Source organism: Plodia interpunctella, chromosome 13 (genome assembly GCF_027563975.2).
Source record: "Plodia interpunctella isolate USDA-ARS_2022_Savannah chromosome 13, ilPloInte3.2, whole genome shotgun sequence".
NCBI lineage: Eukaryota > Metazoa > Arthropoda > Insecta > Lepidoptera > Pyralidae > Plodia > Plodia interpunctella.
In genome coordinates, this window is record NC_071306.1 from 6,925,458 (window position 1) to 6,949,307 (window position 23,850).

At 34.7% G+C, this 23,850-nt stretch overlaps 1 protein-coding gene and 1 long non-coding RNA gene across 2 annotated transcripts; one reads left to right on the forward strand and one right to left on the reverse strand.

Annotated features, from left to right (window-relative positions):
• Positions 1 to 68: 68 nt before the first annotated feature.
• On the reverse strand, positions 69 to 7,326 carry xmas. Its single transcript, XM_053753674.2, has 10 exons — positions 6,975 to 7,326; positions 6,674 to 6,883; positions 6,473 to 6,585; positions 6,212 to 6,314; positions 5,952 to 6,107; positions 5,479 to 5,596; positions 5,090 to 5,272; positions 4,842 to 4,929; positions 4,027 to 4,262; positions 69 to 3,793 (listed from the first exon to the last, which is right to left on the reverse strand). The coding sequence occupies exons 1-10, from the start codon at positions 7,046 to 7,048 to the stop codon at positions 146 to 148; spliced, it is 4,929 nt and encodes a 1,642-aa protein (XP_053609649.1). The 5' UTR covers positions 7,049 to 7,326; the 3' UTR covers positions 69 to 145.
• A 543-nt stretch (positions 7,327 to 7,869) lies between these two features.
• LOC128674621 (uncharacterized) lies at positions 7,870 to 19,616 on the forward strand. Its single transcript, XR_008405185.1, has 3 exons — positions 7,870 to 7,968; positions 8,317 to 8,535; positions 18,537 to 19,616. It is a non-coding gene; the product is annotated as an uncharacterized LOC128674621 (long non-coding RNA).
• Positions 19,617 to 23,850: the final 4,234 nt, after the last annotated feature.

Here is a 23,850-nt window from a genome sequence, read left to right on the forward strand (position 1 = left end):
ATTTGTAAACATAAACTTTTTACTTTATGGTTGAGGTCTATTAATATGAGAAAAATAAATAAAAGAACTTCTACAAATTAAAATTCATTTTATTCTAACTTGGCAAAAAATATTTGGTAGTTCCAAATACACAAAAAATATCAATTCATTTCTTTTCATCTGAAAGTGCTAATCTTAACAATTTCTCTAGCTGTATAGATTTTTGCTTTTCTTCTTCCAATTTTTCTTCAAGCTGTTTGACAGCTTGTTCACAATCATTATATTTTGATATACTCTCTTCATGATTTTTAATATTTTCTTCAACCATTGTAGCATCTTTATCCTCCAATATGTATTCCATAGAAGCCAAAGTAATCTTGCGCCTTTTTGCTTTTAAATAATAATCTATATCGTCTTCATATTCTATAGCTCTATGTTTAATTCTTGATATCACGTCAGTCTCATAGACCCAATGACAATTTCTATATTCCTGTAACACTGATGGCTCATAAATTACAAACCTATTGCCAAAGTCATTAAGCCGATTGATTTTCTCATAAACAATAATATTCAAGAAATCTACTAGATTATAATTAACAAAATGTTCAGTGAATTCTTCACATGGCATATCTAAATCAGAAAATTGATTTGGTAAGACTGCAACTATCTTACATACAACTTCTTCTGGATCTTTAAACCAGCCTATTTGCTTGCAATATTTTCTTATTTGTTGTTGCAATGTGGGGACATCTATTGCTTTGAAATCTGTTGTTGGATCTGGTAGCCTCAATTGTTTCATCATTTCTCTCACAGCAGATGTGTTTTCCGTATTTCTTGCACTGCTTGGTATAAACTCGTAAGGTTTGGGATATGGAGATGTAATGTCTAAAAATTCTTTGAATTCCAATGGAAATGGAGGATAATTGAATAAATCTTCATTAGTGACGACTTCAATCAACTGTTCAACAGCAATATTATAACATTTAACAAGTCTTCTTATATCCTTTAGGATAGTACTAACCCTAACATCTCTTTCCGACTTCAATCTACACCATATTTCATTTCCTAAATACCGCTGACAAAATGATTTCAATAAATCTACTTCTAGGTTTGGAACTTGAGGATACATTTTTGCAATCCATTTTAATGAACTCTTTGTACATGAATTCAAAGAATTTACAATATTCTGAGGCTCAATATTATATATCTTAAATGTTGATATAATTTTATCATTCAAAAGTTTTGACAAAATACATTCTATGGATTTCAGGATTGTATCATCACTCATTTTTGGTAAAATTATGGCTACTGGTACAATTTGATGTGAATACTTATGCTTCATAGTATCCATAATGGTGTCCGCACAATTTTTATCAAACTCTGTGAAGTAAAATAGGAAACCATTTGTACCTTCTATGGCTTCAACATTATGCCGTTTTTGCCATATCAAACTAATAGCTATAGCAAAGTCTATCAGATTATTCCAAGACTGTTTTTTGACATGTATTAAACTATCAGAAGCGTCGTGTTTCCTGCCGTCACAAAAGGCGTCTAGAATCCATTTTACTGTATCTATCTTTTTACACATCCATTTATCAGTTCTTGGCGCTACTAGAGTAACTTTCCAAAAGAAACATTTATCATATGGGTAATTAATGTATTTCATTCGTTTTAGGAGAGGAGATTTGATTATTTCCATTACATTATATGCCTCAGGAGAAGGATATAATTTTAATTGACCAGTAAACCTATATCCTTGGTGAAATGCATTCATGTTTTTCAAAGCAGATTGTTCTACAAAACGTCTTAGATGTGCGGCTTCTTCTATCGGTGTTTTATCAGTCAGCCACACTGGAGTATTTTCTAGAAAACATCTTCTTTTATAATTCCTCATTAACTGATTTTTCCAAACATTAAACCATTTTTTCATTACTTTTTCAGTCCAATATTTTTCTGCCATCATTTCAGACTGACATATTTCATTACATAATTCCGTAACAATTTCTTCAGAAAGATTTTCAGAAAATGACATTAATTCTTGGAATATATCAAATTCTTCTCTTAAAATACTAGTGGCGTCTTCTTCCTTTATTTCATCAACAAGTTCTTCAACTAATTCTGATGATTCTTTATCCACTCTCATCCGGTACCTCTGATCTTCCTCTTCCCTTCGTTTTAACTCAGCCTTTCTCTTTTCTTCTGCCAATACTTTAAGTTCTTCACGTTTTCTTTCTTCCTCTTTACGACGTTTTTCTTCTTGGCGCTTCATTTCTTCCTGTTGTCTGCGTAATTCTTCTTGACGTCGCAACTCATCTTTTCTTTCTTCTTCTTTTCTCTCCGCTTCTTTCCGTAACTTTTCTTGTATCATTATCTCCTCTTCTTTCTGTTTTTTATCATTTTCCATTTGTTCTTCTGTTTGCTGATAAGGATCAAAATCGTACACGCTACCAAATTTATTCTGGTTCACCGATTTAAATATATCAGCAGCAACAGAATTTTCTTTATTTTTCGTATGAAATATAGAATAAGCCTTGGGTTCTGATCCATTAACAGTATTGCATGCATTTTTAAACAAAGTTCCGGGTGACAATTTATTAGAAGCATTTTGACCAAAATTAGTACCATCACCACTAATTGGCTCATTGAAGATTGCTTGAGGATCACTTTTTTTGTCAAAGCCAGAAAATATATTTGATGGATTGGTTGTTCCGAAATCTACTGGTTTTGTAAATATATTACCACTATTAGCAGTACTGTCTGGTTTTACAATGCCTTCACCACCTTTGGAAAAAATATTCGATGAGCTATCATTATTCCTTTCCATTTTTGGTTTATCAAAAATAGCAGTAGCACCTTCACTCTTTGATTTTAAAACACCAAAAATATTGTTCTTATCTGAATTGGCATTACTGAATACCGAATTCGATTTAGTTACATGAAGTGCGGCTGGTTCTTGAGGCTTTGAAAATACAAATTTGCTTTTATCTTTAAGAGTCATTACTTTCTCAGGTGATTTATCCAAAATTTCTTTCGGCGCTACGGGAATTGCAGGTTGAAATAGGTATTCAGTTTTAACGATGTTCACACTTATTTCGGGTTCAGGTTTGACAACTTTCATCTCTGGTTTTGACCAGATGTTATTAATTGTATTATTATTTGTTTTATTTTCAATCACTCCATATATTCTACCGCCCTGTGATAATCTCTGAATTTCTGTTTTTAATGATTCAATGTCCCTATTACTATCATTTACTGTGTTATATGCTAGATCTTCGGCAATCAGAGCTGTTTCTTTTAATCTTCCATCCCTATTGAAGCTGGAGTAACGGTTGTGAGATCTATAATTTGGTGGTGGCAGTTTTCCACCTGCAATTACTTCAGCCACAGAACTATTTCGTTTCGACTCTATTAAGTTTATCGCCCTTGCTATAGGGTAAGGATCGCTGTCTTCTAGGAATTGATTTCTATCTAGTATTACTGTGAGTTCAGTGTCTTCTACCTTAGCGAATCTTAATCCATAGTGATTGATAAAAGATTTCATACTTTCAACAGACTCGAAAGCCAGTGCATTCATCAAATCTTCAGCGGGGAACCGGGAGCCTCCGCGGGGCGCGTAAGCCTTGACGATCCTAGCTAAAGCCCTCGCGCGGACATCATTGAAATATCGCAACAGAATACACGCCTGCAGATATGTGGCCTTTTGATGCACTAATTTGAAAAACCTGACATAATTATTATTGTCTATGGCGTTGAATACTTTGATCGCAAAAACTATAGCCTCGGATTTTTGGATATTTTCTGGCAGTTGTTTTATCTGTAACAATGAAACATTTTTTAACAAATTGTAAAATACTAGCAAAATCCACGGTTTTGCTTCCGTTGGATAAACAACAATACCCTTACTTGTTAAACAATTTCCTATCTACACATACACAGTTCCTCTTGAAAATATTATTGTAGATATACTAAAAGAAATAAATCAATACTGAATCATCAAATCAAATGCCTGAATCCGAAAACAGCAATCTTAATAGTCGCACAACTGACCTCCCACCAAAAGTTGGCATCGCCCAAGTTGAGCAGCGCGATGTATCCCCGGAACTCGGCCTCGCTGGGCTTGTGCTCGGGCCCGACGTCGGCGTACATGTGCTTGAGGGTCTGCAGACACTTGGCCAGGTTGTCGGTGTTGAGCTTCGGGTCGAACTGCGAGTGCTGCAGCCCCGCCAGCCGCGCGCCGCAGTGCGCGTGGAACCGGGCGCACATCTCCACCAGCTTTATCGATTCTACAAATAATTCAACATATGTATATTATACAAAAATTAAATTTAAAATTTAAGGGTGACTGTGTGTGAATGGGTATAACCAAAGTGATTGGCATTTTATCATCTGCTAGAAAAGAGAAGACGGTTTCCTAATGGCTGAACGTATGTTTGTTGCAAACATGGCTAAGATGCAGTTTCCACCAATAGATAGTGTGATTCCCGAGGGAGGTTTAGGTGTATAATTTATTATGATTTTACCCGAGCGAAGCCGGAACTGACAGCTAGTATTCAATATATTGAGAAGTTCAGTGTATTGTGGATTAAATTTTTCAAACAATAAAATACACCATGATTTCCTGTTCATGGATCTTTATGAGATCATGACCACACCAGCTATTGGTGAAAACCGCATGAAAATCCGTGCAGTAGTTTATCGCAAACAGACAGACAGACGCGGCAGAGGACTTTGTTTCATAATATGTAAGGACATAGTCACATGCGTTTTTAAAACTAAATTAAAAAAATGAGATGAAATAATTCCCTCTAAAGTCCTGAACATTTTCATCTCAATTTGATTTCTATTATTTAATTGGTACATACCAGCACAACACAATGCTTGCTGAGTGATGTCCTTTCGTATGCTACGAAGCCTGTCCCACATGAAATGGAACCAGTCTGATAGTGTGACCTGAAATTCAATTACAAAGTAAGAATTAAATTTCCATAATGCTGTCTGAGTTATCACAAAATATAAAAGACGTAAAAATACTACTGGCGTTCGAAATTTAACTGTATAAACGAAGGTTGATTAGATGCATTTAAACTGTATAAGTAATTTAAATCTTTACCTGTCGTTTAGTATCCACAATCTCATACAACAAATAGGAGCAAGTCCGCATGAGAACAGACGCAGGCCTCAGTTCATAGCACAATGGCATCTCCTGGTCAGCAGAGCTTCGGCTGTACTGCTTCACCGCTCGCCATGGCTCCATTTGTCCGTCCGAGTCTACCACTGTTTCGAGAATAAGTACCTGAAAAAATTATTTCAAATTAACTATATTTTCTACACATATGAAAGGCAATCAGAAGAGTTTATAGAATTACTTTATTTTCACCCAAGTTTGCTTTATACCTATTTTTAAAAACATGTAAAAAATTCATCCTTTTTCCTTTAATATTCAGATTATACAAAATAGTTTTCTCGTTATGAAAAATACAAAAGCAAATAATTGTTTACCTGATGTTCTGCTTGTCTGTGGAGCAATTCCTTTTCTGGACACATATCAGGGCAGGTACCGATGGTGGCGCCGCCCACCTTGACGCGGGACCCAGTGCCGCCCCACGCTCTCAATATTCTATAGTCGAAAAGTAGTCCGGTCAACTAATGGCAAAATACTGCACTACACACTGTACATCCCCTGTACAGTGCGTGCACGCGCCCTCTATAAATTACTTGAGAAACTTGTTTGGGTGAACTCCCATAAACATATTGAAAATACTCCATGCACCTTCAACACCATATTGAAGGCGCGCAAAAAAATCTAATCACAAAATTTTTTTACAAAATTACAATAATATGCAGTAGCAGCCCACGAAAGGGCAACTTCACATTGGCAAGCATAGTTTGATTTACAAAAGATTTATGAAGTTGGGAAGTTGTCAAAATTGTAATAAAATTTATAGACACCAATGTTGCAATTTAAAACTTACCTGTCTCTAGCATCCAGAGTCCTCCACTGCTCATCTGGCGTCAAGGACACCCTAGACCGAAGCTGATGTAGCTCTGCTGCCGCCTCCATTGTATTCATAGTGGTCTGCACTACTGATACAGTTACTGGTGATTCAACCCCACTTGTGGGTTGGGTGCTGAAATAATTGTTAAATTTTTTAATACTACTTTGTAATATGGAAAAATCTATGTATTCATTTTATAAAGTTGGTAATGGAATTTACAAGAAAATTTGACTTACATTGTAACCTTTTCTCTTACAGGAACTTTTTTCCGAATAGGAGACTGTTTAGCTAATCTTGTGGGTTTAGATATCTTGACTTCTGGCAGTTCAACTTCCATGGCTGAAAAAAAAAATTGTGTGTCTAAATTTTCTAAATTCAACTTTTGACGATAAACCATTTGCCTCTAACCTCAAACAGTAGGCATCTATTGGATAATAGCAAACAGCTTTGCAGGAATGTAATATAATACAGGAATTAAATTGACATTTGGAACTTACGTTTTTGCCGTGGAACCCTGTGTGTTGGTCCTCCACTCATAGCAGCCAATTCTTCCTCTAAATCAGAGTCCGGGACCCAGTCAGGGTCATCATCCTTCTTACTTTTCTTCCTTCTGCAATAAATTATATGTTTTATATCTTTTTTCCATATAATTACATTTTTCGGGAAATATTTGTAATGTAATTTAAATTTTTACATACATTCTTGCTTTGGTCCTAGTAACATCAAACATAGCCCCTTCAAAGGCACCAGCATTAAGTAAGGCTCGCTCAGCAGAAGTTGGCTGGTCATACTCTATTATACACATTCGTCGTTTTGGAAATAGTCTTATTTTGTGTACTCGTCCAAATTTCGTGAAGTGCTTCTTAGATTCCGTTGCATCAAACAAAGCTTCTGGCACATTGGAACAGCTGCAAATAAGTGTTGAATTGATGATATTTGCACGTTATTTTACTCTTGCCAGTTATCATATTATTGCCACATAACAAATGCTATACTTACGTGATTGATGTTTTTGAATTCGAAATGGCGTCTAAACTTTTCAATTTCTTCTTGGGGCTCACTGAAGGCTCCATATTTACTATAAAAACGCTATGACGACATACGTGCTGCCGTAAATACAAACTTGGCGAGGTCAACTCGACCACGAAGCTTTTTCAATCATAATTATTAGGACTTATTTATGTAACCCTGATATTGCGGTTCTTGCAACTTAATGTACCTAATTGATTTTAGTTTATGTTATCACAGATAGATCTCTCGTTTTTAATAAAATGCCACAAAATTATCCAAAAACAGGTACACACACGCTTTGCTGCTGTTCCTGGTGGGTGGGGATGCTTGGTGCGAATTTGATTTGGAGGTTGACATTGACAGACAACTGATATTAACGTCAAATCTATAGAGTGTGAAAGGCAAAAGAATAATAGGTAGTACATGGATTTAATAAGTACTTCATACAAGTACGTACTAATTCCATGGGTAGAGACACGAGATTTTTGTCTCTCGTTCGAATAAGTAGGTCTTTACAAAAAGCTCGTGTATTTCCATGGAATTAGTAGGTACTCCGAATTTACACTTATTTATTTATTTAGGTACACCAACAAGTTACATGAACAAAACTTACAAGTAACATTCAACTTATGTGCTAGCATGCACCCCAATTATAGGTTAACACAACTCTCAAGTAAACAGGCGAGTGTTAGTTATTATTATGATTACAATAATATTACAAGATTTAGTAACTATTACTATTAAAATATTAGAGTTATATAAGAATGAATTTCAGAAATTAATTATTATTATTTGATATATGAATTTATACCTTAATTGTTAAAATAATATAATTATAATTAAAATTTGTCATTGATGGCATGACAGGTGTATATATATTCGATAGAAATCGAATCAATCCCGCTTCCACTTCTTCTCTCGCTTGAATTATTTCCCGTCATTTTGACCAATTGCATACATATACAAACATATGTACATAATGGTATTCTATTTAAAAATCTGTGACGTAAAAGGAATCATTTTCTGATGCTGGTCTTTTTGTATCAATTTTTTGTAACTTTCATCGAAATCGCCCCAGTCGTTTAGCCCTGAGAACGTGATAGATAGACTTCCGCATTATAATATTTTTGTATGGAAAAGGATAAGTAAATGTATCCACAAACAAAATTCTATTTCCAAGTGATTAACAATAAAAGTTAGCTATACACCTAGTACAGCCAGTATCAATATACTGACCAAATGGTCTGTATAAGATCGGTACCAAACTGCACTTATGTAAGTTGAGTAAGACCAACCTGTTACTAAAATGAATAATATTTTCATCTTCCAGGCAACAGATATGCACGAGTAGTCGAGTAGGTATACCTACGTCATACAAATTATGCAAGATTAGCGACATTTAGAACGGGCGTTGACGGTCACCGCGGTGATGTAACCGCATGCCGTGAGACAGAAGTTCCGGCATCTACCTGCCGGATGTACCAGCTATCACTTTCTACCGACCACCGCCGTTCATTCACTCCGGACTTCTCTATATCAAAGTATCTCAGTAAGTACCCATGGGTGTTGTAAAACTTGGGAAGAAGTATATTATTATTATTATTTTATTTAGGTAGTAATTTACACAAAAACATGCAACCTAAACGGCCATCGCTCTGCGTATGTCATGTGGAGACGTGTTAGTAGTGGTATGAGCCACGACTTTGGATATACCTATGTGTTCTAATTTTTAATGTGGACCATTTATATGTGCCTACTTATATGTAGTTTTTCCCGACGAGTGTGTTCCCGCTTTCATTAATATAAGATTATTCATGGTTTTACGTCTGCTGGCCACCTGTCATACTTCAACCTTCTTTGGGAATGCTGTTATTTACTTTCAGCTGTCAAAACTTTTTATCTCTTAGTTGCCTACCATCCAGGGTGTGTGGAATGGAGTGTTCTATTCTAGTGTGAGATTAAGGTCTTAGATAACAAGAAATATAAGTAAACAAGTAGGTACCTATTAGCCTTGTATGACGATCTCAAAGATATTTATATAGCAAATGAGGAAGGATTATGAGAGAGTAATTGAGGTTATTGTCGCTCACAAGTCATGATAACAATGATGTGAAACAAACAGATATAACCAATATCAAAACGGACAAAAATTTTGTGCGACTTCTATGAATGGGCTGCTTCCCGTCTTCTCTCACAGGATCGCTAGCCCCGTGAAGGATTGAGTTAACGCGTGTTCTCTTCCAATGTCCCATTATGCACGACAATCTCACGAGCATCGGTAGGTGAATCACCTCATGACGTCACCTCCGATTTCGGTTGACGAGTGCCGCGAGCATGGCAGTTATATAAAAGAAAGTGGCGCGGCCGCGCGACGACCTTGCGCTGGCGCGGTGAAAGGCGTGTCACAAGTAGAACAGCCGGATCTCGCTCTTCCCACGAGCTCGCTCGCCTCTCGCCGGCCTGTGCCGTTACGTGCGCAACTTTCGGTAACCGGTTTGATGTATTAGCAAAAATGCAGCGCTGGATCACAGCCAAGATTCATGGCTATAGACATTAAAAGAGGAATTTCGCAGTTTGCCACCGAAAACTCGTTTCGTAATAGAACCAACAGATTAGCATGCGCAGGAGTATAGAAAGAAAATAAGTAATCGCCGGTGGAAACGACAAGTGTTTGGACTTTGAACTTACTTTGAATGAAAATAACATGCTGAGAATGAGAATGGTGTTTAACGATGACACACAATCACACAAATTGTTAGCTAAACGTGCAAAAATTCAACCTCTTTATCTATGAAGTCCATATTGGTACATTGAATTCTTGTACCTATTGTGATAAATCCCATCCCATCGCCAAGACGCCGCTACACCGCCGACTGTTGTCATCAGTCAAGGAGTTGTGGAGTACTTATGGAGTTCGTTCGAGATGTGAGGTGAGTAACCAGTACCTAACTTTTCTAGTTGGACCTTATTTCTGGGACACCATATTATCAGGCACTTGCAATAGATATCCTTATCCTCTGAGCTGCATGTGTAGCTGGAAGCTGGAAGGAACTAACTTTAAGCGAACTTTTATAATTGCAGATAGTAGTAAATAGCCTAACTATAGAATATCTACATACACAAATCTTAATCTTCATAAAATTATCCTATATCGGGAGGACTAAGAAATGTCATTTCTGATGATTGGAATGAAATAAAAAAATTGTAAATAAGTATTTCAAACCTTGAGAACTAAAACCAAAATTCCAAATTTGCAATCTAATTTCAAGAGAAATAAAAAAGAAACAAATATTTTATAGAAAAATTAGAATTTAGACCACATTGTCTGGAATGTGTTGTGTAGAGTTTGCTCTGAATGCATTTTACGTAATACTAAAACTGTTACGATGCCGATAGTGTCCTCGCGGGGTTAATATCATTTATTTAGGCAGAATCCAGACTCGTTGCTATTTCTATCAACGCCTCACTACACGCGTACGTCACCGACAACATAAAACGCAAATTGAAGTTTGATCAGCTGCTGCCGGCATGTCAGGTGTATGATTTCATACGATCCAATAACGTTGGACTAAATGGAGAAACAAAATCACACGCAATTTTGTCTCCAATAAAGACATCAACGGACCCTTAGTTTTTCACTTTGAAAAGTCAATACTTTTAGCTTTTGGCTTGTTTTGAAACAAAAAAAAATATTTATCTGCTAACTGCACCCCGGACCGGAGTTTCGTTCCCTTGGGATTATCATACTACATGTGATGCTCTTAGGTTATATTCTACCCATGAATGAAATTATACCTATCAAAAATATCTCCAATAGACTGAAAGAGTAGGTAACAAACAGAATGCCTTCATCCATCCATAGAAACTTTATATTTATGACACTTATATTTAATTTATTTGTACGAATTGAGCTGCAATCATCTCAATGTATTATATATCATTGCCTTTAAAGGTACATTTAAGATTTGACAAATTAACAAATGTTAAGTTTCGTATTTTCTCCAATTTCCCTATTAAAATTTCAACACTGGTCAATTTATAAGAAAAAATATTTCAAATGAGTGCAAGTGCTGAATATTACTTAAAAATACCCGTGATCATTAGGAAATTTAGTTGTAATGATGTTACAGAAACTGGCCAGTGGCCACAGAAACTCAGTAGGCCTCGCTCTAATGAGCTTAGTATTATTTCCTCTAATTACACCTTACTTAGCATTATAATATTTATTTTGAACGGCGAGAGCAGACACCATAACGCGCGGCAGTTTATTTGATATTTTATGGTTGTTATTAGGTAGTTAGTTAGGTACCTACCAAAGTTTATCGAGAAACTTAATAAGAAGTCCTCACATAAATTATACAAAGCGTTTATTTCTTCCGATAAATAAATATTTGTATATAAAAGTGATTATTATTTGTAAATTCATTGTACCTGACTGTTTTCGTCAAGCAGTGTCTTTAGTTTAAATTTTTTACTAAACGACATCAGAAAAAAGAAGACTATAGGTACATGTACGCTGTCCAACAAAGGCATAAAGTAAATATTCGACTTTTCTACTGGTGATGCACCGAATGTTGAGGACACGTCACTTTAGAATTAAAACTTGAAATCTTCAAATCAGTAGACATCAGCATAGAGAGTTTGTGGGAGGGAGATGGCGAATGGCTTGACCTAGAATTTAGACAATTTCCGAGTGTCGGCGCAGCGCGGGGAGGGCGGCGCAGGCGCAGGCCGCCTAGCAACAGATTATTGTGAGAAAAAAGCGATAATACTTGGTTGCAAGATAAATTAATTGCTACTAAGTATATATTTTAAGTAGGTACGATAAATTATTAGTTTTCATTTACTATTGCTGCCGCTACTGAAGGTATTATATAATCTGTGCTGTCGCTGACTACACTAATAACACACCTATTCTCTTTGGCCGACTGATTTGACTTTCGTTAATTGTATGACACGCCAAAGAATGTAATATAACAATATTCTTGCTTGCCATTTGTTATAAATGTAAGGTTTTAAACATGGATTTTCTATTCAGCAAGTTGTCAGTAAGCATAGACCACAAAACTGACAATATAGGCTGCCAGTGCGGCGCGTGCTGCGGCCGCGAACCCGGATGCGGCGTGACGTAACACAGCCTTACCCTCCCTGCCTGCCCCTCACCTGTCCTCCCCTACCGCGGCGTCTAGTCGGCCGTCTGAACGCTGATCACTGGTCTTCTTGTACTTGCCTCATCTATAGCCAATTATCACAGTATAATAAAGTATCCATATACAGAAGCATTTTATTATGAACTTGCTTATCCAACTTGAAATTCCTGAGACGTTTCCTTTTTGGTTTGGTTTAAAATTCCTTCATTTCCATACTAATGAAGAAAAAAACATCGAAAAAACAATCGTTTGCTTATTTACATCTTCAAGCAAGTAAATATACTACGTATAATATACTACTAGATTATAATTAATCTATTATGGTTACTGCAGTTTAATTATATTATTATCTATGGTAGAACATGTATTTCCTATGAGAATTTCAAGAAAAAAATATTTTCCGTTGCTCTATTAGTGACGATACTTATGCTACTTATTTAACGCGCCCGTTTCATCTTTCCGTTTGGGGTTTTACATTATTATTTGATTCATATTGCAGTTAATTTGTTTTTGCCAATTTATATCACATACAGTCAATATATTAGTAGAAAATGTACATGTTTTACTTATCTATCAAAATGTTCAACAAAATAATTTAGCTCATATTTCTGTCTTCTGACTAGAATATTGTTGATTAATAGGTGTACGTTTTTATCAAATCATCAAATCCCGAGGTGAGGTACGGAATGATTTAAAGCGTCGTGAAATTAACTTACTTCTAATTAAGCAGTATGCCTGGAAATAATTACTGTTTGAAATTAAACTGAAAGCACACGGTCACGGTAGGTGGCTGGCCGGCTGGCCGTTGACGTCGCGACAAGACGGCGAGAGATGCGCAGACGCCGACTGCTGCATGTTATTCCAAATACAAAAAGTTTCTATTTACCGCAAACGGCTGATGAAATTCGAATTAAATAAACGAATCTGAATACGTCTATATATACGTTAGAACACATTGTGAGGAAACCTGCCGAACCGAGAAGAATCTCCAGGATAATTTTTTCAAAAAATAATGTATTACTAAAAATAACTATTTTTTCAGAATCATTTCATTTTCATAACCTCATGATTGAATAAATTATCACCCTGCTTTATTATCTCTAAACAGTATTAATTTTATTTTCTAACGGAACTTGCACATAATAAGTAAATAGCCGTATTATTATTTTTGTTAAATAAATCTTAAACATTGTTAAAGTACCTCTATAATAACGGGGAATACAATAGGTATAATTTTTATTCTATACAGTTATTAAAACTGTAAGTGGGTTATGACTGTACTCGTGCATAGGAAATATTGAAGATAAATATTTATTGGGGAAGGGCTTTATTTGACTAAAAGAAGCCAAAATATTTTTTCTTTTTTCAAATTATTTTTGTCCCTAGTTTTTTACCCTTACATTACGAGACAGTGAGGTTAGTTAATAACAGTTTAATTTCTACGTAAAGTTTCGAGAACACATTCGATGACTACATAATGAGCGACATCCAGAAATATAAATGTGAGTACAGTCAACAGCGCATCAAGTTAGAGGACATGAAACTCTATGACGCGATAATAGCGACGAGTTTGCAATTAATTTGGGTAGGTTGATGTACTGTTGACTGTACCATGCAAATAGGGTTGACATGCTTTACGGCCAAAAGGCCATATGATATTCAAAAGTATACCATAATAATAAGACGTTTTAAAAATTTAAATATTAGCTGCGCCCCGGAGCTTCGCTCTAAAGGGAATTTCGAGATAAAAAGTACCCTATGTGGTATTTCAGGTTTTATTCTAATTGCAAGCCTTTTATTGCAGCAAGAGCACACGTAAATTGGTTGCAGGTTGCATATTAACCGAGTAACATAGGCTCTCTCACTCATTACAATCTATTTTACAATCGATTTCTTTAGTAGGGTCAGCCCTACAACAAACCAGAGAAATGTTTGCAGCCGCTGAATCATAGTCGCTGGTCCGACTGCTGTGAGTCAGGCTTTGGGAATTGCATCATTATGACGGCTCGAGACAACGAGATTAATCATGTTCGGGGGTTCTTTGTCAGTTTTTATTTAACTTGTTATTAAGGTTCGGTGTAATTTTGTATCCTTTAACCATATCGATAATAATATTGTACTAAATTTTCTGCCCATATTTATTACGGAGTTAATTAGCAACATTTGAAAGTAAGGAGGAAAAATAAGCATTAATAATCATCGAAAATTCGAGATAGACATTAAATATTATTGTCTGTAAAAATGAAGATTTAATTTTAAATTTCTTAGTTTAAAATACTACCTAGATATAGAAAATAGGGCGTTTGATGGCCCTTCAGTTGGCTTAAAGACTGAATTTAACGTTATTAACTTTTAAAGCAATATACTTACTTACATGTCATGGGTATTATTCCAACTCTATTAAAATACTGATGATGATTGAGTTCTATCAGGATAAATCATCATCAATATCATCATCAATACATATAATAAAATTGAAGAAAGGTCAAATTTGTACATTGGATATTTTTTTAAATTCTTCATGGAATATACTTAGTTACTGATATAGATGACGAAAATATAGTTTTGGAAATTTTTGTCTGTCTGTCTGTCTGAAGGCGCATCACTCGAAATCTACAGGACCGATTTGCTTGAAATTTGGTATGTAGGTACCTTATATACCGGGTTAACAACTTAGATACATTTCATCCCGGTAAATGGTCAGATTCTCGTAGGACAATTGAAATACTAATTATGAATCAAAAATGTCTTAGAATCCCGGGTTAACATTTTATAGACTTTTCATCCCGGAAAATGAGGAGGGCCCTGTAGGAAAATCAGATACATTTCATCCCGGTAAATGGTCAGGTTTCCGGACGATAATTAAAAAACTAATTATGAATCAAAAATTCCTCGGAATCCCGGGTTAACATCTTATAGATATTTCATCCCGGAAAATGAGGAGGGTCCTGTAGGAAAATTAAAATAACAATCCACGGAGCCGATTACTTTGTAGTGACTGATTGACTGACTGACAGAAAACATACACCCGAAACTGCTGGGCTGAAGCTGAAATTTGGCATATAGGTGAGTGTAGGTAAGAAAGGATTTTTGGAAATTCTACTCCGAAGGGGGTGAAATCTGTAAATATGAAAGTTCTACACCGTTGAAGTTAGTGACTTGAAAATTTGGATTTTGGTTGTTTACAATAAAGTAATGAATACGTGTTTCAGATTTTTCTGAAAATTAACCCTCACCCCTTCATAAGGGGGGTGAAAGATTGTATGGGACTTAATACAATTTTCAAGATAAAAAGCCGAAAATTGGCACACTTACTTTTTGTAGCAAATAACATTAATAGTAAATACAAAAAATGCTTAATTTACGTTTGTGGTTAATAAAAAACCGGGACGTAAAACGTCATGGAAAATGGGATGGCACGCGTTGCAGAAAGCGGGAGTGGGATTACGAGCGGGAAATGTATAAACTCACAAAATCACAAACTCACAAACGCTTACCTCTTTATAATAATAGTGTAGATAATGAAACGTTATAAACACCATATTTAGATAGAGGCAAAATATGAGTTTACTATTTTCCACTATAGCAGGTATAGTAAACTACTACTCCAATGCACAAGGAGTCTTCACTATTGCTAAGAGCAAATATATAAAAATAACGCCAGTGTGGACTTAACACACTATGTAGTTACTTCTTCTTAGTCTTCACTATATGTTATTTTGTGTCGATGGGAAACTCGTGGTCGATGCGTCGTCGGCGCGGCTTTCCTCAAGGCCGGTCGTTCATATCCCATAAGTAATGGAGTGGAGTACTAATTTATTGTGGCAATTGTAACTGCCGGCCCTCGAACGGTTAGCTCAATCTATAACCAAATAGAGTTATTACAACGTTACTTAACAAGTCGTTAAACTCTTAATCCCATATATAAACGACGATTTGCAAAGTTGAGGATAGTGGTTATGGATACTTAAATGAAGATATTTTATATTTTCCATGACGAAAATTTTAATACTTATAAAAATATTGATTTTTAGACAAGGAATGATTGAACATCATTTAGAGTTGAAATTGATGACGTACACGCTCTACTTGTCATTTCAATTTGAAACGCTAAGGTATTTTTATTGATTTTCAGTCTAAAAAATTATAATTTCAATTAAAAAATCAAAACAATTAACCAAATATATGGAGTCCCGCTACTAAAATGACTTATATATATAAATACTCACTTTTTTATTCAATTTTTTCTTATATTATACAAGGTTCTTCGAGGACAAATTCAATACATTTTTAAAATATCTGTCCACTTGCTATGGGGGAGTGGGAATTGCATCTTCCACCCGCTATGCAGATTAAAATTCACTAGGTACTTTCTAAGCAACTATCATAAATTAAAACAAAAATTATTATTATTAGGTTAACATACAATTCATATCTTTAAATTGCCTGCACCAGAAGTGATTATTTTCTTTACAAATAAAACTTCAGCTTCAAACTGTAGACAAGATCGTAAGTCGAGCTGCGTGCCAGTGTTCACACTCCAGCCATACTGATCGTGCCAGAGACTACAATGCCATCGATCGCTATTGGATAGTAGTACCTAGTCGGCATGTAATTCAGGGCTGATATCTAATTGCAATCTTCTTGGTTAATATTCTAATAAATGTATTGAAAATGTACATGAATCTAAGTTGACAAACTTCTTTTGCCTGGCCTTAGTAACACAGGTGAATTTTCAAGCTAGATAAAATTATAGGATTTAATGATAACAAATCATCATTATTAATTATAATAACTACCTAATCAACAGATTACTAGAAAGTAAAAGTAGGTAATGTGTCAATAAAATCTTATCCGAGTGACTGCTTCGAATTACAACTAAATTTACAGGAATTCAGAGATTTTAAGCAAGAAAAAGTGGCACATTTTTTTCGACAATGGACGTTAGACTGGACGTCAGAATATCTCTTTAGCTATAAATGCAGATAAAGAGTGATCCCTGGACTATATAGGATTCCTAAGTTCCTACCTAGGAATCCTATATAGTCCAGGGATCTCTCTTTATCTTTTTAGAAAAGTCCTCTTTTCTAAGTAAATATAAAATTTGAACATTTCACAGCCCTACCCAGAACAGCAGCAAACGGTACCCGGCCTCGGCGACGGTTAAGGGCTCGCCTGAATGCGGTCCGACTAGTTTCTCCCCCGGCTTGGAATGTCACCTACATGCTATATCATCTGTGATCATGCTTCATTTCATACGTGCCAGTGCCCCTCGTTACCCGAGATGTAACCGAGCTGATTGCCTTCCATGTCGTTACGAACAATACGAACACGTGTTTTCGGTTTGCAGTTTGTGGTTTCACTTCTTGTTTATTTTGTGACACCTTAATTTTATTTCCAAAGGCATCCTGTTAAATGTGATTAACAGCTTACTTGTAATTTTAAAGAAATTAAGGTGTCCTCATATGAATTACATATATTAGTAGTATATTTATTTTATGAGTTTTTTACGCAGACCCCATGCTTCGAGGCGTCTCAGTCCCGAATGAAATCGAGGACACGCGAAGACGACAGAAAGGTTAGATTTGTATGGCATTGATTTTATTATCTAATGAATGCTATACAAACCCATACGTACAAAAAAAATGTTTTAAATATATTTTGGTATTTCAACCAGCGCTGTGTTGTAAGCAATGATATTGACTCTGATCGCCAGCTAATTCCAAAAATTTTGTGACGCTAAAGTTTTGGTTTACACATATTAGTTATGTTAACTCGTAGACTTTATTTTCGTACGTTTTTTCCAATGACTGGCGTGTTTCTCATTGTATTGTAGTTATGAACTGAGAGCCTGCATTAATAGATTTGTAACAACTACCTATAATAAAACTTTGAAACAGGTTATAAAAATCCACTTCACGCCAAAATTGTTCCTGCCTAGTTACAGTAGAGCGCACGATCTTTAGTAGAGGCATTTACATTAGATACGGTTTGCCGCCTGCTTGTTGCTAAGCGAAGCCCTCTTTGAATCAAATGGTAATAAAAACTTTATTAAAGGTCTATCACCATTGTATTCAAGGTTGAAGTATGGGAATTTTACGGTTTATTGTCCGGATCGCCAACTATCGCCCACATGAAGTAACGTGACTCTAGAAGTTATTGCTAATACTAACACTAACATAAGTTATCGCGTGCAAACTATATTATTAGTAAATGAGTATTGAACTATATTGAGCATCTTGAGAAAAATTGAACTATATTGAGCATCTTGAGAAAATTATGTTTTGACGTAAATAATTAACAAATTGCCTATGGACGGTTCTACAAGAGTTCCACAGTTTCTTAGAACGTTTCCAAGAATTGAGTAACTATTGAACATGTATTTTTTCTTTTTTTGTAGATTCTTGGTAGTTGCCTACCAAAATTTATGATGTGTTTCAATTTGACAATAAAAAGATGTTGGCGAATTTCGTCGGGAGAAGACACATAATGCTCGCACTCCGTGACGAATCCAAGATGGCGGATTGGCGCAGTTTGGTGGTCATTCACCTGCACCCGGTTGAAGGCCCTAATCCACATGCAATAATTGTGCTGTTACATTTTTATAACAAATTTATTACATTAATAGATCTACTGGTACATTTGTACAGTATCATTTCCATTCTCACCATTACACAATTTTATCATAGTAGACTAAACCGGAAACGGTGCCCACCAAAACAATGTGTGACCAAAGTGTATCATATAAAACCTGTAATCTAGTTGATGGCTTTTTTAATTTATATCCATTATTTTGCTCTTGCACTTGCACTTGCTTAGGTGTCTACTTACTTTACATCCACTCACCTTTTCTTCGAACTAGGTGCAGGGTAACCTAAAACAAAAATAACTATAGAAAATATCCCCAGAAAGTTAAACAATATAAAGCACGTCTAGATAAAACGCATCAGATTAAAAATAAAAAGCGGATACTGATAAAAAAGTGCGATTTCTTGGAAAAATATGTGATGGGCGATGGGGCAGGGTTTGGTTTGCAAACGAGCCGAAGCCAATGAGCAGGTTAAATGACGTCACGCGGTGCCTCCTAGCGTGACTCACGCGGATTTGAAAGTCGAAGGCTGTCGCGGCGCGGACTAATATGGCATAGCCGGCCACGGAGTGTACGCACTGTGTTTGGTAATGATACAGGGAGATTCAAAACATTTCTAGGTCTTCTGTTCAACTGAACCGAGCAAGCACTTTCAGGCATGGTTTTTGGGGCCACAAATTAAGTTAGGTACTTAGATATACATAATTAATCAAGCGGACATAATTCTATAGGGAAATGTATCAAAAATAAATATTTTATAAACTTCCCCTATACCTAAAGTGGAAAATCTCCCGATTGATAGTTCTTATCACCATCTTTTACAATAAATTTATAAGAAAACAATAACCCGCGACGTTCTGTTTCGGAAATGTTTTACTTAAAATAAATGAACTAAATTTTGTCCGAGTTATGAGTTCTTTCTTCGGTCTGGTAAACGTGAAAAGTGAAAAATTCATGATATTGATAGCAAATAATGATACATAGAAAAAAAATGTCAAATAGATAGGCTTAGAACAACAAATGGAAAATGGATTTAAATAAGAAAAATATTCAGAGGTAATATAGGTACTATAATCTTCGTTAGTTGTGCCGTACTCATGCACTACAATAATACTAATGTCTCACTTTTATTTGCTTCAAAATAAGTATCACTTATTGCTTAGCACAGAGTTTCCAAATGGTCGGGATTCGGGACAATCCCATCCCGACATTTCATATGATGTCTAAATAAATTTAATTTATTGAAATATATTCATACTATACTATTATACATTATTCAATGATTCAATTTATAATACTTAATCAGTGAATAGCGTGAAATGGTAAAGTACACAATAGCTATGGTTTGTGGCTCATATTTAAAAAAAAGTACCTACTTAGTTCTATTTTAAATTTAATTATGAAAAACAATGTTTTGTTCGTTACATCTATTTATCCCGACTATAATCTGACTTTTTAAAATTTTGTCCTAGTCAGTATATGTAATACAAATAAAGTTATCATCTCAACAAGTACATACATTTCATTTTACCTACTATTAGGTAGGTAATCTCCTGATTACCTACCTAATTTCAGGAATGTGTCGTGCACATATTACCTCATGACTATAAATAATTTATATGAGAAATGTCGTTTGAAAGTTTATAATTTGTCAATGTATTATTATTAATTAGTTACATTCTTGTTTAATTTGTGATTTTGTGATATTAATAGAAAATTTGATTCATATTAATGTATTGTGTAATGGATGTAGAATATCATAGATGTATTCTAAAACGAAAAGAACAAAATACTGAAAAGAACTAAAGGTTACTAAGATGCTATATACTCTGTCATATTCATAACTAAGTATATAAATTACAAGAATAATTTGTTTAATTTAGCATATTGGTTTGAGTGCAGTGTTGCGCAGGCAACGCGTTAGACAGTGGGGCGGCGCCCCGGGCACGCCCCGCCCCGCCCGCCTCTCGCCCCGCCCAGACAACCATCATTTTGCCGCGCTTTTTTTTTTCAAACCTCGCCGCGTCACTTTTAAACTGTGCTTCAAAATGAGTTACATTGTTGGCAAACAGTGTTATAGTCATGTCAATGGACTGACAATAAAAGTCTTTGTGATCCGCGCGTGACACTTGTATAATGTGGTTTTATTAGAGATTATGATAGAATCAAATTAAAAATGCAATACAAGTACGAAATACAAGGGTATCTACTGACTGTGTAAGTGAAGATCTCAATATATATTCGCTAAGATATTCAACACAGAATTTAAAATTAATAATATTTGCTAATATTCCAAATGTGCAGTGAATTTTAACCACAACTTTTAATTTACGTTGAACATTTATCAACGAAAATTATTTGACATGGGCACTCTAATTTGGTTTAGCATTCGCCTATACCAGCTTTACCTTTTTAATTATCATTTTTACATTTATTCAACGAAGGTATAAAGTTTAAGATTAAAGAAAATGTGCCAAATATATAAAATCAAAATTTTACCCAACTACCAAAAAAAATCTTCTTCGCTGTCTGTTTCTTTTTTCGATATAGATAAAGTAAAAAAATCCAATCTAAACTCACACTAATTTAGCCACAGGATTTTTTATAGCATATATGCTATAAAAATATCCTGTCCCAAACGAGCATGCCAGTTGGTAAGCAAATACTGCAAACCATGGACACCAGCAACCCTATAAGACTCACTGATGCGTTATCGGGTACTCTATCTTATTTACTTTCTTTGTCCGTATGTCATAATCCACATAATTCATATCATACACAATATTCTAGTCTGCCTCTCTCAACCTTCTATCCAAAAAACAGCAATGGAAGCACTTCTTCAGTCGAACTATCTACGAGTAGAATACTTAATTATTTGAAATAGATAAAATTGAAAATAATGCCTTACATAATTCGTCATCTGTCTGACGGATGTATTTCCGGCCAGTAGCGGCGGTCGCACGCTCGGGAACCGCTCCATGTGACACAAAACATTATGCTAATGCCATTATAATGGCTTTAACACCATCTAATTAATTTAAACAGCTTTATTAATAACTTGTGACAGATTTATCTAACGCCACTTTTATTATTTGATATCTGGCTGTCAAATAAACAAATTAATGTTAGAATGTGAACTTATGATTACTTGTACTATACTTACATACCCATGAACTTCAGGCACTTATGTATGAAAGTTTGGCCAAATATATGAACCAGGCAGGGTTTATATTATTATTTAGGTAACTGTTCCAATAAATGTAATTAGGTAGTAAAATTAAAAATAATTATTACTTTTATGTCTAAGGGTATGTTTCCCAAATTAAATAAATAAAGATAAGTAACCTATCTAACCTATTCACGACTAATAACTTTCTAATTAATCTTTCACCATTAGTAAAATAAGCGACACAGAAACTTGTAACCACATGGAGTTACTAATAGTTGCTATCTATTTTATAACTTCTAGAAATAATAAATAATAGTGTGTATTATTTATTATTTCTAGAAATTATAAAACGAAGTTATATAATGATTTATTTGAATTAGTAATAGAGAATTTATAAATTCTACTACTTCATATTATTAATGCGAAAGTTTGTGAGGATGTATGAGTTTATGTATGTTTGTTACTCTTTCACTCAAAATGTACTGAATGGATTGTTATGAAATTTGGTATCCGGTTAGAATTTAACCTGGTATAACACATAGGGTACTTCTTATCTCCAAATTACCACGGGAGCGAAGCCCCGGGGCGCAGCTAATAATATATAATAAATTTGCAATACTTTATTTCTTGTCACTACCTCTTTCTTGATCGCTTCAGTGAGCGGTTTGGAGATATCTGATAAAACTGAAGAAAATAGTTTTCTTAAAAATTTACCATTTTAAACTTTTCTTAACTTATTATTATGACTTAACTTATTATTATAACCTATGATTGATTTATAATTATTGTTTTAAATTATTTGGTTAAATAACTGTCATTATATCACAATTTATAAACTCCATTAGGCTCACAACCGTTTAAAGCAGTCTCATTTCTTGATTGACCACGCTTGGGCAGCCTTCCCGTCGGTGCACCATAGAGCAAGATACCATAGAAAAGGCCAGACGTTTCGGCGCCAACTGTGTGAATGAGACATGAGATCAAAACTATTATTTTTAAATTGTGTATCGGCCATCTGTGTTCAATTTAAGAATAGTAGAGTTTATTCAGTTATTATTTTTTTTAATATTTCTTTGTACATTTGTTCTATATTCTGGTTACAATTTAGGATTGATGACAAAAAGTCGTTTCCTAAAATTATGTTATGACAAACAAAACTTTGAATATTTTTTTTAAACTATCGCTCTTGAATCACTTATTGACTTATCTGAAATTTAGCATCTTAATTGTGTTTTTTAAGTACACCATTCCATATTTCCCGACAATAAGTCAACTAGCTGCATCGAACCAAGTTCCAGTACTGAACCATGTACGGTATAACTAAGTTAAACGTTAAATCAAAATTCTATTTTGTAGATTTAGGAGAGACAACTATATGATTAAACCGAAAATATGATTATGAATTGAGACAATTCATTTTTTTTCTTCTGCAATAAAAAGAAAATGTGTGAAATAAAATGTGTAATTTTATTCAATATTTTACCGTTTGGTAAATTGATGAAAATGTAGTCATAAAATATGAGATCAATTTTCTTCATAATTCGAGTAAATATTTTGTATTTATTTTTCTCTTCCTTCAATACTCACGTTGTTTGTATTTCAATGACATTATAAATATATATTTACATATATACATAGGTTTATAAATAGATACATACTGATCTTTTGAGGAATTGATCCATTTTGTATCATTTTTTACTGTTTTAATTTTTACGGAGCACACACGGAGGCGACGCTAAACAACAAAACAGGTTTTGTTTGTTGTCTAATAAATATAATAGTAGTCCGCTTTTTATTATTTGTATAAGTTAAACTAAATCCAACGAACTCATTCGGTAAATTTATTTTATGGGTAAATCTCTCGCAAAAAGAAATGGCCATGAAGTTACATAACACAAAACTATCCTGTGCCTTACTCATGTCATGTTCTAAAATAATAATAAAAACTACTGAATT

Coding starts and splice junctions, on each gene's coding strand:
- xmas (XM_053753674.2), bottom strand. CDS start 7,048: ATGGAGCCTTCAGTGAGCCCCAAGAAGAAATTGAAAAGTTTAGACGCC. Junction 5,273..5,478: donor ACAGACAAGCAGAACATCAG/GTAAACAATTAT, acceptor TAATTTTTTCAG/GTACTTATTCTCGAAACAGT. Junction 3,794..4,026: donor ATGCCAACTTTTGGTGGGAG/GTCAGTTGTGCG, acceptor TCATTGTTACAG/ATAAAACAACTGCCAGAAAA.